Here is a 16,685-nt window from a genome sequence, read left to right as displayed (position 1 = left end):
CCCTAATAGTAATGGTGATTATAGGAGCTGTGTCCATTAAAGAATCCATTGTGAAGCATCTCCCAGGGGCTACTCCAACCTGACAACAAAATAACCGGACGAGAAAAGGCATGGCGGTGTCTGTACCCACCAAAACACCAGCCGTTTGTAAACATTTCTTTCAGGATAAATTGCTCCATGCTGTCTGTGAAATAATAAAAGCCTTATTGCTTTTTAGACCTAGAGAAGGGAGGGTGGGCAGGGGGGGTCCACTTTGGAAAATAGGTCTCAACTGCGGGGGCACGCTGTGTTAACTTTAATTATATTCTTGTCTTTTTGCCAACCTTATAGGCCTTTATGAAATCACATGACTTTATGAAATCAAATAACATTATGTATGTGCCCAATGAGCTAGTGATGTAAAACTTAGACTGTTGCGTTTTCATTGTGCATCAGTATATATATATTTTTCAAAATCACACTTGATGTCTATGAGAGAAATATGAAATGAATACTATTTATCAGGACACAACACTAGCACTGAAAAAAGTCATTTAACTTTCTAACCCCGTGAATGTAGCTGAATTCTTCACGTAATTGAAACAATAGGATTCAATAACAGCCAAATGCCTGCTGATTTTCTGCTCATGAAAAAGGGGACTTTTTTGTTTTAATAATAACAGCATGTTGCAGGAATTATCCTGCTTTAAAGAAAATGCAGTGTGTCACCAGAAGAGAGGATCACCAGTTAATGTGCAGAAATTGAATAGAATGTATTACTACCATAAACATTACATCATTGCCAAAAGGAGCTTCTACCGAGTTTACAACTCCAAGCTGACAGCTGGACAGTTCAAGCTCTTTAAAGAACCTTGTTATTCTTGAAATAGATTAAAATAATAGCAGCTTCTTCCTGAACAAAGGAAGCATTACCTCTTTATGGTCTCGCCTCAAATTTAGTACAATTCCATAGCAATTACATCTGAAAAACGTATGTTTTCTAGCTATGCAGAAAACTTTAAACCAGTGGCCACAGACTCATAATGAATTCCAGTGGAAAACATGACCCATCAAAAAACAGTCGGTATAGTAACAGATGTAACAATAGGTTTCTCTGCACTAGTTACCTGCTTTAAAACAATACCTTGTTCATAAAGATTGGATAATTCTAACTACAGTTACTGTATGCAGAGAAACACAACAGGTGCTTTGGCTTTTCATAAGTAACAATGAAATAACAGCGTTTTGCACAATAAGTAACGCCTCCGTTCCACTGTCAAACCTCTGCTGAGAAAACTATAAACATGTCAAACTAGATCGGCTGTTTTTGGTTGCCATGGTGAACGTTTTCTTCTTAGGATGCTGGACGAGAACAACCTAGAAAATGTGACACGATAATGAAGAGTTCTTTTAAAAATGATCTTTATTTGAAAGGATCAAAGGACTAACAGCTACACTGGAAAATGGAGAGGCATCAAAAAGCCGCTCAATAAAAATGAAGAGGGGCAGTTACTTTTCTGTTTGAAAGGGCTTGAAAGAGAAGACGGAAGAAACTAGGAAGTTTAATCTGTGTTCTTTTTGGGGGATTTTTAAAAGAGGTTGAGTTTATGTGGGTACAGCAGAAATAAACCTAGCCTGCTAGTGTTGCGACTGCTTCACTTTGGAAATTCAGTAAAATCCACATTTGCTTCCCTCATTCATGAATTGAAATGTAAAACTGAGCCTGTGACATTGATCGGTTCAGAGATAAGAGATCATGAAGTGTATTAGCTTGGATTAAATAATTTGCATTTCAGTTTCCTCTGAGAGCCTGGCCAGAATCTAGGATGAGAAGGTGATATCGATAGCCCTGCCGCAATAAGTGCTACACTAAATTAAACCGGACCTCAGACTTCAATTTGTACTGCATTGCACTGCAGCTGAACTCAGAAGCTAAGCAAGGTTACAGCAGTTTATACCATTGGTTTAACAATGCATACCTTTTTATGTGGTCAACCACATTTATCTATGTCTTACTACGCTGTTCACAAAGATTTTACTGTGCTTTACCACTTTACCAATATGCACATGTACCATGGTATATCGATACAGGAACCTGATGAAATGTATTTGTCTATTTGGCTGTCTTTAACACTTTAAGAGCACACACAATTGGAACCAGACTGCCGTGTATATGATTCATACTGTAGCAAAGTTCAGTGCTTGTACAATGTTGATTTTATGGTAACAAGCCACTGCAAATAGCTGCGTTTTTCTCAGGGTTACAGCTGACACCAGGCTTGTTCCATTACGTTTACAATAGACCACTCCTATTGTAGCGCTTTTGTCATTTAATGCAGCAGCTCGAGCACGTCAGAAGTGCCAGAAGCAGTTTAAGATTGTAGGGAGAGCTAATCCCATTGTAGCGTGTCTGCTTTTACAATATTACCGGAGCCTTTGCCGTTGCTGTGAAGTGCATCACCGCCAGCAGCCCAAATTACACCGCAGCCTTTTTATGTTTCTTCCCTTATCACTGTAAAATCTGCTATATTAATGGACTATATATTACATCGATTTCTAATTATTTTTAAGTAGACACAAAGGATAAATATTGTGCTGGGCTTATTGTAATCAACGTCTCTATTGATCGCCTGCCTGAGAGCCAGATGTAATCCATTTTAAATACACTTTCAAGAGAGGTCTGTCCCTTTCCATTGTAATTGTATTGGCAGGGGGCCATGTAAAGCTACTGCAAGTATTCAAGTATTTAGCATTCAATTAGCCATGGGAGGAGGAGATGCAAGCTTAATACACAGCTGTGGACTAAAGTTCTGCATCATCTAGAATTTCATAATTAAAAAAAAAAAAAAACTTTATGAACATCATTTAGATCTTTTATTTAACACCATGTAATCAAAGAAACTACAAAATGATATTGCAAAAGTCTACTGGAAGCCATAATAGTAGTACAGTATTTCATGTATTTCGAAATGCCACATTTTTCATTTTTTGTCAGTTTTTCATTATGTATGTGGAAAACTACAAAGCGCTATGTAATTCAATATGTTAACATAACATTATTCAGCAGGTTTCATTCGACTTTATGAAGCAAAATTATGTAATTCTATAGGGTGATGCTAAACTTTTGGCCAGAGCTGTTGTTGCTTTATTTGTTTTAAACCGTCGTTTTGTTATATAATAAGATATGCACAACTTTATAGTGTGGTCCAGTGGTTAAAGAAAAGGGCTTGTAACCATGAGGTCCCCGGTTCAAATCCCACCTCAGCCACTGACTCATTGTGTGACCCTGAGCAAGTCACTTAACCTCCTTGTGCTCTGTCTTTCGGGTGAGATGTAATTGTAAGTGACTCTGCAGCTGATGCATAGTTCACACACCCTAGACTCTGTAAGTCGCCTTGGATAAAGGCGTCTGCTAAATAAACAAAATAATAATAATAATAATAGATAAGAGAGGTACATATTGTGTATATATGTATATATACTGTATGTATATATATATATATATATATATATATATATATATATATATATATATATATATATATATATATATATATATATATAATTTGTTTCTTCTTGTGTTGAGTGAAACTTGCAATGCCAAAGGAGCCCATCCACAAGAAACTAGCAGGCATATCACCCCTATTGCAGCTATGAGGGCTTTGTCTGTCTGACTTCTTATTGGTAGTAAAATAAGCAATGACAAGTACATAGCTTCATGGCTGTGTATTTGATTTTGCACATAAAGTATGCAGGCTTCACAATGGATGGTTTGAATAAAAGAGACGCATGACATCTGGAGTTGTGTATGTTGTGCAATACATAAGGGCGTCTGCTAAGAAATAAATAATAATAAAATAATAATCTGAGGATTCAGCTAGCATCGTATGATTACAGTGCCACTATATGAATCATGAAAAGCATACACACACGGCTGCTGAATCATGGTGTATCTCGATATTTATTGTACTGATTGCAGAATTATGCCAATGGTTCAGCCAAAAGGTAGTACTAAATTAATAAAGATATTTTAAAACATTACTTTCCTCCAGGACCCCCTTCTGCTGCTTTTTTCTCTACAAAGATTCGGTACATTAGTCTTAATTATTTACACATCTATGAATCTACTGCAGGAACATCTTGGTCAATGCACAGAAGTAGACGCTGTGGATCTTCAGATTAAAGCAGCATTAGAGACCGATGACTGCATCCTACAGTAAAGCACTTTACACTTCGTTATCCGTCGTGTTTGAACAAAAGAGAACAACATGAGAACATTTTACATACAAGAAAATGCCATTAGGTTCAGCAAATCTTCAGCTAAACTCCTTACATTATTGTTCCTGGTTTCTCCCATTTTTTTCAGTTTCTTAAGTGGTCTTCCATAGTAACTTATGCAATTATAATACCATAGACACTTTGGAATATGGTGTATGCATTTTGGGGCTTCATGCCACCAGGAGACCGTGTATCCAAGGGGTAGTGTAAGGCAAGACAGCCACCATTGGGAGATTGATAGAAGTTCAGACAATGCATCTATCAAGCTCTTGTGTGTTTTGATAGTTGACGTGCAGTGTGGCTATAACAGATCCCTAAAAGGATTTTTATTTTATTTTGGAAAAAAAGCAATTCAACATTGAAAACTGGGATCCGACAGAAGGAACACACCTCTGTAGTGAGCATTTTAAACTGGGATCCGACAGAAGGAACACACCTCTGTAGTGAGCATTTTAAACTGGGATCCGACAGAAGGAACACACCTCTGTAGTGAGCATTTTAAACTGGGATCCGACAGAAGGAGCACACCTCTGTAGTGAGCATTTTAAACTGGGATCCGACAGAAGGAACACACCTCTGTAGTGAGCATTTTAAACTGGGATCCGACAGAAGGAACACACCTCTGTAGTGAGCATTTTAAACTGGGATCCGACAGAAGGAACACACCTCTGTAGTGAGCATTTTAAACTGGGATCCGACAGAAGGAACACACCTCTGTAGTGAGCATTTTATTTACGGTAGCCCAGATGTACCAGTAGTCCAATTACTGTTGCTTAGAAGCTGTTGCTGATCGTATTGCCAAGACTCTGGGACCCCCAGGCAATGAGATGCTGCATTTAATATCCAAGGGAGCATATTAGAAAAAACAGACAAATAGAGGAGGTGAAGTGTTCAAATATAAAGGTGCATTCCATTTACAATTATGCTAATGACTGTCTTAATTAATATGCAAGCATTTGCAAGCCATCAATTTTCTCCCTATTTAATTGTCTTGAAAGTGTTTTAATTGCTGAAGTATTTTGCCACAATGTGCAAGAACAAGTACTCTGATTTAATAGAGGTGCTTAGCAACACAACAGACACCAAATCCAACGCGTTCTTACTCCATTGAACAGGCATTGAACAGTCTTCACAGGATGTCCTAGGGAATTGCCAGGGAATTTTTTGTCCAGTTTCTCTAAACGTCTTGTAATTGCTTTTTAATACATAATTAAAATAAAGTCATAAATCAACTGGAGCCAAATAAATAAGAGATTGCATGCTGATTCAGCACCACTGCCCTCTATAAAGTGCTATGAGCCGGTGAATTCTACTGGCTCGCTTGGAGGGATAGTTTTTTTCTTCTTCTTCCTCATTTTCTTCCTGGGCCTGATGATTAACTGTCAGGGAGATCGAGAGGTAAGCACCCAACATGAGATCTAACGAGACAAGACCTCAGTTGACATCATCTGTATTATAATTTAAAAAAATAAAAAATACAAGCGGGTCTCCACTGTGCATGCCTGGCAGGGAAAAGCATGAGAAGACTATTGATTGTCATGATCGACACGTACATCATACCTTTTCAAGGGTACTTGTATGTCTTCCTCTTGCCCTATCAGTATTGCTGAGAGTGCCTACCAGTTAATGAGCTCGGGGGTGAGGGGGGTTCTTGGACTCTGAGGATGCCATGTGCTCGGAATAATGGTCAGTTGCCATGTGTTAAGAATAATGGTCACTATTGGTCGGGATATTCCAGTCCTGAATGTATTCTGACCAGGGCCTTCCCCAAGCATCATTTTTTTTAAAGTAATGATGTATATGCTTTTAACAAATAACAGGAATCCAATTGTCACTGTGGCAGTGTGCCCCGCCCATGTGTGTGTTACGTGTTCTATGTTGTGTGTGGTGTGTTAATGTTGGTGTATAGGTATTGGTGCACGGGATATAAATGGGTCTGTGTAGCACAAGTGATTTAAAATATATAGTGATTCAAGTGAATGATGAATTAGTAATTGAATCTCGGCACAGCTGTATATATAGAGGCACAAAGCACTCACTTGAGGTTGTGTGTTCGATTAGTGGAGAAAGGGTGTGGAGAGAGGAGAAAATAAAAAGTAAGAAAAATAACAAATGCTACTCGTGTGAGAGGACTCGCACAATACTTGTTTAGTGTTCGTCCACTGTCTGTTTTGTTTGTCCATTTATTTTGGCCTCAAGTGCCGTGTGCTGTTTTTGTTTAACTCTTTTATTTGTTTGTTTATTAAACGCACTGAGCGCAGCCATTGCGTCTCAGTTTCACCCGCCAGTACTGCCTGTCTGTATGTTCCTTTCTGGCCTGACGTCACCCCTACAGCCAGCCTGTTCACAATCACCACAATCACAGATAGGTTGATAAATTCAATGCATGGGACCTGATTGCTTTGCATTCTAAATTATATACAATATGCCATGAATGGAAGAATGGTGGTACTCTGGTTTAGGAATCCAAGTATTCAAATTATGTTATATATATATATATATTTGTTGGTTTTGGGAAATCTGTCTTTTGTTATTGCAATGTGCAAGTGGTTGTTTATGGCAGTTTCTCAGACTAAAGTTAAATTAAGTAAAAGAAAAAAAAACTGCATGGGTTCTCCTGTAAAACTTTTTTTCTTTTTGTACAACATATATTGTGAATTGTATGCTCTAAAATGACCCAGTACTTTCTGATCTCTAGTGAGTCCCCTAGTCATAATTTTTAACCATTCCATAGTGGTCTAACCTTCCACCTGCTTCTGACCCACTGGCCATTAAAATGAATTCTGGTTGAGTTCTGAATTTTCACCAGCATTATGGCTTTTGAAATCCTGAATAACACCCAGACAGCAGACAAACAGCAGCCTGTTATTGTAATCACAAAGTGTGTGCTGCCAGCGCTCCTGTCTATTAGAAGAGTCGTCCTGAAGACGTCACACTCACCAGCAAGCCAATTTGCACCTTGTTTTTGTTCCATTTTCGGAGGCTGTGTCTGGATAATGCAGCGCGGTCCTGCGGCCTGGCTGATAGATACAGCTCATGTCTCTATCTTGGAAGGCACGCGTCTCCCAGCTCAGCAGTCGGGAGCCAGTTTAGTGGATGGCTACTGAGATACAGAACATAAAGATGTTCTGTATCTGATGAAAAAACAAACAAGAGGAAATTATGAAAAAGCAAAACTCTGCTTTTGGTTAAAATCCATCCATTAAAGGAGTGATAAGCGCAGCTTTAAAACCAGTTGTCTTACTGTTTATCAGCACGAGCCACTGGCAAGCAGCGGGATGGCAATCTTTTGGATCTTTTGCTTCTTTCATTCCACTTACAGTGAATTCGGGACATACATATACAGAGAGAGAGAGAGAGAGAGAGAGAGAGAGAGAGAAAGAGTAAAAAAAAACGAGAAGAATCACCAGATATTCAATGCAAGAAAAAAACCATCTGAGATCATATTGCAGCGACCCTTGTGTTGATATCTTTACTCTTTGGACCACACACAGTCAGCAATGTTTCACAGAAGTATTAATCCAAGTCTGGCGAGTAATGTATCAAACTGTTCTGATAGAGCAGATGTACAGAACGCTAGTGTTGAAGTGCGATGCACATTTGTACAGTGGTTTACACCCCCGCATTGCAGGGAGGGTGCAGACGTTGTTATGCATCCAGCTACAGCCAGCCCTGTTACACCAGCTGTTGTTGTAAGTTAGAAAGAACTGCAGAGAGAGACACACGCACACACACATACGAACTCTCTCTCTGTCTCTCTCTCTCCCCTCCCAAAGTGGCAGCTATGAGATCAGACTGGAAACTGGCATTTGCTTTCCTGAAATTGCTTAGTAACAGAACACTCCAGCCCACCATAGTCTGGAGCTGAAATAATTAAAGTGCTGCTTTCTCAAGGGCCCTGGGAGTTTATACCACTTTTAGAACTGACTGTTTTAAAGCAGCCTTATACTGTATATGCTGCGCCAAGCCTGCTCTTATGGGAGATTATATGGCCTGTAATAAGGCTATACCTGCATTCCCTGCAAAAGGGAAATACAAAATGGGTAGCTGTGAGATGTTATTTTATATAGACGTTCATCAGAAATGCAGATAAGAAATTACAGTCAACAGTCATCAGTTAATTGTTGGTATTGTATTGTACTGTACTGTGGCACATTCTGTGCAGTGGACACTTGCTGGGTTTTTACTATGCATTTACCATAGTTAACCCTAGTTTGCCATGTTTATTTATACGCTTTACCATACCTCGTTATTTTTTTTACCATGCTTACCTGTGCTTTACCATGCTTTCACTATGCTTGATTACACTTTGTACTATGGTAAACTTGTTTTAAGGGTGACTCAACCCCTATAAAGTCTCAATAGGTTCTCATTGGTTAAATAAAGGTGTACTGTATTATTATTATTATTATTATTATTTTTCTTAGCAGACACCCTTATCCAGGGCAACTTACAATTCTTACACGATATCACATTATTTTTACATACAATTACGCGTTTATACAGTTAGGTTTTTACTGGAGCAATCTAGGTAAAGTACCTTGCTCAAGGGTACAGCAGTAGTGTCCACCACCTGGGATTGAACCCACGACCCTCCGGTCAAGAGTCCAGAGCCCTAACCACTACTCCACATTGCTGCCCGTACTGTACTGTGCCTGCCTCTGAATGTGGTGTGATTGATTGTGTCTGGCAGGGGATGATGTACCTGGAGGAGAGACGGCTGGTGCACAGAGACCTGGCCGCCCGGAACGTCCTGGTCAAGTCGCCCAACCACATCAAGATCACAGACTTCGGGCTGGCCCGCCTGCTGGATGGTGATGAGAAGGAGTACAATGCTGATGGGGGCAAGGTCTGTGTACTTTTAGTAGAAGTAGCCTGAGAGAGACATTGAAACTGGGCATAGTATAAAGATGCAGACAAGGGCTTGTGTTTTCTGTTCACATGTGTGTGTGTATATATATATATGGAGAGACAAAATTACATCAGTCAGTTACATATATACAGTCATTAGTTAGTGTTATGCTAATCATTTTAGCCTACAGTGAGATTTGTTTGTTAGCTAGGGTTGTTTGTACAGCTGGGGTCCCCAACTAACAAAAGCAGAGAGAATCAGCAAGTGATGTGGTGCTTGTGTCATTTGTCATTACAATGTGTGCCTAAAAGAAAGAAATCTCAATGCTCTTCACTCATAGAGAATAGAGGGCTGCAGAAAAGATGACTTTCATCGCTGTATGGCACAGTATGCTATGCAAAAACCCCATTCAAAGTACACCAGGTGATGCTGCATGTATGGATTAATGGTTAAGTCTTCGCTGTGTTATTCCACATCGCTTTTTCCGGCAATTCTATCTAGAAGCAATAGCTTCTCTGATATTGGCGCTGGGTTACAGTAATAAAATTGTACAGGAGGCATGTGTGACATCCCCATGCACACCTAAACATGTATACAGTAAGCAGCATATCAAACCAGGCACTGGTACCTGTGTATTGTATTGTATTTTATTGATTCATTTTCAGATGCCAATAAAGTGGATGGCCCTGGAATGTATCCACTACAGGAAATTCACCCACCAGAGTGATGTGTGGAGCTACGGTAAGCCATTCTTGACCTTGTCTCAGATATTCCCTTTTGAAATATAGTGAGTGTAGGCCAGGGTCTTACCCCTTGACAAGGCATGATCCAGAGGTGAATATGTGTTGCGTTTGGAAAAATACAAGCCTTCCCAATAAAACCCTGGACTGTTTATTGTGCTCCTTTATCTTTTCACATTGCACTCGTAGACTGCCACTATACACAGAGAACAAGCAGACTGTATAACAATGTGATACGCAATCAGATGATTTATCACAAACATCCTAAAGCTCAAACTAGCTTAACATGGTAGTGTGTGATAATAGTGCCATTAGTAAAAGTAGACCGTGCTTCACATTCTGCAGGTGTTACAATCTGGGAGCTCATGACGTTCGGTGGGAAGCCCTACGATGGAATTCCTACCCGGGAAATCCCAGATCTTCTGGAAAAAGGGGAGCGCCTGCCACAGCCACCAATCTGCACCATCGACGTCTACATGGTCATGGTGAAATGTAAGGACACTTTGCATGTCTTCCACTCTCGGTGACATCGCTGTCTGAACCCTTCCCCTTATCAGTGTGGAATGTCTGCAGTGAGAGACTGTCCCAATGGTAAAATATGCTGTTGATTGTGTTAAATATGCCACATATCCAGGAGTGCAGAAACAGTAATACATGATTATTAAGAGCACACATCATGGGATAATACAAGATAGTATGCATGTATTTACCAAATAATCACTGTTTATATTTTTCAGTGAAAGCAGCACATACCTGACCTTTGTTTTTCAAATTACAATCCAGGACCTTAAAAAAAGAAATACCAAAGCCACTGCTCTATGATAGCTGTTACTACAGGGGTGCATGCAGTATACTCTTCATTGCTAGAATAGCATCCTCAACTTTGTCACAGATTTAGTCAACTAGGACAACATTCGAAGTGTTCTGTAGTAATTGCTTTGTAATATGTGCCATGTAATTAAAACATTTACAGATAAAGCAGGTAACCTTATTTCCTGTAGTCAATAGGCAAACAATTGAAGTACAGTGAAATAAATAATTGTTTGTGTCCTACGCTAACATTGTTCACGAGCAGCAGTTTGATAAAAAAAATAAGCAAAATCATTTGGAAACCACACTCTGCTTAAACACAAGCTGTGGGAGTGTTTGTTTTATGTTTGTTCTGAGCTTTGCATTAATTCCATTAATTTGTTTTTTGCAATAATTAGCGTTAATTATGTTTTTCCTGTGCAAACTGTATATGTGCCCAGAAAGCAAAATGCAGTTGTGTTTAAATTGCTGATGTTTTCTCACATGTATAAAGTAGACAAATAATTTAAAGCAATACTGCATGTCTAAACTCAACTTGAATTAATTGCAAAACATTTGAAAAAAAAATGTATTTGACTTTACAGTAGTTTAGACAGGGGTGTCAGTGCCTCAATTCCATCTGCCTTCTGTAGAAACAATGGGATGCAAAGGGCTTTCAAATGCTTTCATTAGACTTCAGAGATGTCTGTAAAGCGATACAGACTGGCACCCGAGGCAGTAACTGATTTGCTTGAGGAGATCAAAGTAGAATTTGGACTGAGCAGCAGGAGATCAAAAACAGTTCTCACTCATACAATGTTGCTTTCCTCTCTTAATTTGTCTCTCCCTCAACCTTTACTGACTTGTATAAGAGATACCAAAAAACGTCTGCCTTGACCCCTAGCAAATAAAAGAACAGAACGAGCTTTTCCACAAGTGAAATGTTTGTACTGCTACTATGTTTAAAAACTAGTGCTCGTAACAACTCGATTGAAATTGTAATGTTATAGACCTGTCATTTAAAATGAAAAACAGAAGGCTATTCATCATCATTATAGACGGCTGTTTTTTTTTTTACAGTGCTCATATCCGATATGCAGATGCTTGATTCCTTTAATGTGAATTGCTGATATTTCCAAGACTAGGGTTATTCCTTTTCAAGCCCTTTATAACTGTGACAGCAGGCTGTACATATAATGACTGTGTGTTTTCTGAATCGCAGGCTGGATGATCGATGCAGACAGCAGACCGAAGTTCAAAGAGCTGGCAGCCGAATTCTGCAGAATGGCCCGGGATCCCCAGCGCTACCTGGTTATCCAGGTGAGTTCTCTTCTTTCATCTGTTACATGCTACCTGGTCATTCAGGTGAGCTACTTGGTCATCCAGGTGTTCTCTTCTTCCATCCGTTACGTCTGCTTGTTCCATTTCAAAACTTCTCATTACCTGGCACTAGGCGTAGCGTAATCAAACAGATATGGTACCAATATGTTGACACAAGCAACAGCAAATCTTCCTGATTGCATCTTCAATACCAGTCCAATTCCAGATACGCGTTTCCACCACACCACTGAAACTATTAAATACTGATACACCAGCAGTAGCAGCCATGCCAGCTGGGAGCCTGGTCTTTAACTCGTCTGGGCCTGGTCAGTTACTTGGATGGATGACCCCCACTGAGAGTGTTAAGGGGCACTGTGCCAGATGAGATAATGTCCTTCATCAATAGAGGCATTCAACCCAGGTCCTGCCTACTCTGTGAACATTTAACATCCACATGGAACTATATTGCAGAGAAAGTCCAGACTAAATCCTATCACAGACTAAATCCCCCATGTGCTGACTAATCATGCACAGTCAAACGTTTCAATTCTCATCTTTAGTTCACTTTAAAAGATACAACACTATATATCAGTCCTATAACAAAAGATGGAGTCAAATGCTTCCTCAGACTGCATTTGGGTGCTTGTATGAGTTGTTTCACGGTTATTAACAGAATGCTGATCTAAAGAATAAATAAGGTAGGAAAAAGGGGACTAAAATGTATCAATCCAAGTTGGGGCAACAGTGATAGGTATAGTGGAGGCAGGTATAAGTTCACAGATTCGATTTTAACAGATAGAGAGCCGCTTAGCCACTATTGACATGGGATCTTAGTATATGTATTTACAGTCATGTCAGGGGATGTGTGTTACCATACTTGTTAGGGGGAGGTAAATGGAAGTGAATGCCTAGCAAAGTCTCCTGTGTCCTCATGCAGCTGTGTCCTCTTGGTTGCAGGGCGATGACCGTATGAAGCTCCCCAGCCCCAGTGACAGCAAGTTCTTCCAGAGCCTGCTGGATGAGGAGGAGCTGGAGGACATGGTGGATGCAGAGGAGTACCTGGTGCCCCAGGCCTTCAACATCCCTCCCCCCATCTACACCTCGCGACCAAGGATTGACTCCAACCGGGTAAGTGCAGCCCTGCAGCCTGGATCCTCATCCGCTCACACGGCGGCACTAGTCGTGTTCAACCCAGGATTCTCCGGCTCATTTGCAGTCTCCATTTTTTAGAGAAACCGTTTTGAGACTTTCTCTTAAGGTTTGTCTGCAAACCTAAGAAATTGGATAAATCAAGCAAGCATCTTGGAGGCAAAGTACCAGAGTCCTTTTAAGTGAATAAAAAATGTTAAGTCCACTGTGTGGATTGAGATGTAATTAATGTACATATGAACTAGCAGGACTAGCATATCATTTCTTGTTGAATTCATATGAATGAGTAATGTGTACATTTCATACAGTTCCCAGGCCATGAACTCCATCATTAACAGGCACTTATTTTGAAGGGTGATATTGATGCACTGTATTGGTATTCTTAAGGGCAACTCCAGTGTTGTTTGGTGGAGCGTAATATTCGATGGAAGGTCTGATTGGCAAGTTTCATAGTACCAACTAGCAGTAATGGACAGATGTGTCTTACAGGCACTGCTAGGACTGATTTACAAAGGTGGCTAAACGCGCTAAGACACAGTTTGTGTTTTAGTGTTGTGACAGACTGTACAAACTTTTAAACAACACAGAGGTACCACCTAAGAAATAAAAGAATAATAATACCACCTCATTGCATGTACGTGCATCAAACCTGTAGGAGCTGGCATTAGTAATGCAAATGCGACTACTGTCTGTATTACCCCAGGGAGAGATCGGGATTGAATCCGGGGCTGTGTGCAGCAAAAGCTAGTGTGGGTCAGCAGGTATTCTCCATTATCTAACTTTTACACAAGTCAGTCCCTTCGGTACAGGTAAGCGGGAAACCAGTCAGTGAGAGATACCTGTGCTGTACCTGGTTTATGGATGAACAGCACCCCTTGTGTCCAAGCTCATAGCAAAACTGAGCCCCTGCACACCTAAAAAAACAAAACGGTTTGCCTTGTATCCAAGTGTAACACGTAAAGGCCATGGTTCTTTTGGGCCGCTTCCTCCTGGGGATAGCTTTCATTACTGTTCTTATCGTTTGTAAATAGCAGTGTCTTCACTAAAAGGGGAGCGCTGTTGACTCAAGGATGATGGGGTAGGCCTGCTGTTGGGTGACCAGACGTGTTCTTGCATGTCTTATTATTCATGTGTGCACTTTCCAGGCACCATCTTTGAGGGAGGCTGGAGGTGGGGGCCCATTACACAACTCGAGGCTATGAATTTAAAGGTTGCACTGATGAAGGCACCAGTCAAACCGTTTGCTTAGTTTTGCCTATTCATTTAAAGGGAAATGCCTGTCTACCAGTTCCTGGGTAATACAGTAGGTACTGTTGCCAGCCCTTTAATACTTGTATTTGTTAATTGCCCCACTATTGGGGCAGTTTATTGGGCAGAAGTGTCAGGTTTCTGAATGACACACACAACAAATTATGGAATAGAAAGTATGGGCCATCTTTCACTTATTTTTTCTTTTTCCAGCCCATCTGCCTTTTCATATAAGGATTTCATCCCCTTTAATGTAGATTACAAATGGGTGGCCATAGGAGACTTGTGTGCCTATCAAGGGCACTTTCTAAAGCAGTTGTGTACTTTACAAAATGGGCTCCAGACACCTTAGTGGGTATTTCTGATCTTGTATCATTGGTGTATGCTGTAGCAAAGTGCTTGTTCAATTTAAGCAAATTAGAGGCTTCACAGTCTCCTCACAATCCCCAAGATATCATCTGAACCACTATACCAAAAGGGTCAGATCCCTAATCACACGTAGTAACAAACAATATATACCATTAGCATGTCTTCATCGCAAGGGTCAGTGAATCACCTGACCACCAAATAGGTGCAATAACTTTCAAAAAGTATAGTGGCTACTTAATATAGGTAATGTACAAATACTTATGTTGAGGTTCTGCACTTCTACTCTATAGCATAGACACTATCAAACAACATACTACAGCAACCAGAATAGGTATTTCTTAGTAAAATTATTTTTGTTTGCTCAGTAAAAATGGTACGATTTGGTAACTCTTTACTTACTACTAAGTACATGGTGAATATCCAGAAACACAGTCATTACACACACAGTTATCCAGTTACAATGCAACAACATCATTCTTTATTACAAAATGAAAAGATGTTGCTAACGTATTGTACAATTACACTGTATTTGCATGTGTGGTTGTGGTACAGTGTAATTTCAGTGTGGTTAGAGACATTATGTATATATCCGTATGCCATTCGAAAGTTGGCTTTCCCATTCCCTCCCCTCCCAGTCAGGATCCCTGCTTGTCCCAAGACATTGCTCCTTTACCTTAGATCTCACTGCTCCATTCGAATCCTTTCCTTCTTCATGACCATCATTCCATCTTTCCAAACAGAGTCAAAATGGACACAGCCCTCCTCCAGCCTACACCCCAATGTCTGGGGTAAGTATCCTGGTCTTACCTGAGCTTCAACTACCTTGCAGTAAGCAGTTTAGTTGGTCACCCAGTGCAAATCCTGGTGGGAGGAGGGAGGAGGGAGGGGGGAGGGGGGGGAGGTTAGGGTGGCTGTGCTTGACATTGTAACAAGACTCACATCTTCAAAAAAAGTGCCTGTTTACATGAAGGGTTTAATACTGTATGAACAAGTGTGAAATATGTCATGAATACTGTAAATACTAATTTCACATTGAACTGAAACTGAAACCAGGAGGAAAACACGTGTTCATTTGTAAGTACTTACTCTTCTACTGGACTGAACTTATTTCTTAGGGTTTAAATATAGAAAGACATTGATAATATTTGCATTATTGAATGTCCATAACGGCTACCACTCTGTACCTTAAAAGAAACTGTCAACATTAGTGTCAGTGGCCTGTGCCTTTAAGTAAAATTAGGGGTTGAGTGAAATGAAAAGCTAATCGATGGCCAAGTGCTATAAATCTTATTGTGTACGTGAAGCTGAAATATATGCCTTTGTAGTGTATAATTCAACAACAAAAAATCTTCCTTTCCAAAAAGCTGAAAAAATCATAATGCAATTACGCAATGACAGTAATAGCGTGGAGTTTCAGTGCCATCCCTTCTTCAGTCACACTGACTGTATCCTGCTCTCCCTTGTTTTTCAGAACCAGTTTGTATACCGGGATGGGGGCTTCAGCACTGAGGATTTGATTCCGTCTTTGGGACGGGCACTGCAGCCGTGTGCCGCCCCAGAGACACCGGCAGGGCAGGGGGCAGCTCCGGAGGCATTCGAAGACACCCGCTGTAACGGAACTCTGAGAAAGCAGGTGTCTCCACGGGCCATGGAGGACAGCAGTGCTCAGCGCTACAGTGCAGATCCCACCGTCTTCCTGGCAGAGCGTGGGCCCCGGGGGGAGATGGACGAGGACGGATACATGACACCTATGCAAGACAAGCAGCCCACAGGCAAGGGACACTTGGGACACCACACTGGCACCTTATAAAAGCATTGTCTAGTGTAGTAAAGCATAGGAAAGCATGATAAAGTATAGGTAATCATGGTAAAGCACAGCAAGATATGGTCAAGAAATAAGAAATACAAAACTCATAAAGCACTGTTCTGATCTGAAAGGCTGAGTGTTGACAGCAGGGCGT

The 16,685-nt window shown here is 40.5% G+C and overlaps 1 protein-coding gene across 4 annotated transcripts in view; it reads left to right on the top strand.

Moving 5' to 3' along the window:
* The window catches only part of LOC117411505 (receptor tyrosine-protein kinase erbB-4-like), a 257,861-nt gene that overhangs the window by 233,822 nt on the left and 7,354 nt on the right, over positions 1-16,685 (top strand). For 2 of the 4 annotated variants that reach the window (XM_034019120.3, XM_034019128.3), the window contains exons 21-27: positions 8,951-9,106; positions 9,775-9,850; positions 10,195-10,341; positions 11,861-11,958; positions 12,916-13,086; positions 15,465-15,512; positions 16,196-16,496. In XM_034019120.3, the coding sequence (XP_033875011.3) occupies positions 8,951-9,106; positions 9,775-9,850; positions 10,195-10,341; positions 11,861-11,958; positions 12,916-13,086; positions 15,465-15,512; positions 16,196-16,496 (997 nt within the window). The remainder of the gene's footprint in view (positions 1-8,950; positions 9,107-9,774; positions 9,851-10,194; positions 10,342-11,860; positions 11,959-12,915; positions 13,087-15,464; positions 15,513-16,195; positions 16,497-16,685) is intronic. The other 2 variants (XM_034019135.3, XM_034019144.3) reach the window with 1 other exon arrangement.

This window comes from Acipenser ruthenus, chromosome 10 (genome assembly GCF_902713425.1).
Source record: "Acipenser ruthenus chromosome 10, fAciRut3.2 maternal haplotype, whole genome shotgun sequence".
Taxonomy (NCBI): Eukaryota; Metazoa; Chordata; class Actinopteri; order Acipenseriformes; family Acipenseridae; genus Acipenser; species Acipenser ruthenus.
Note: the sequence above shows the minus strand (reverse complement) of the source record. Positions and strands in the feature narration are given on the sequence as shown.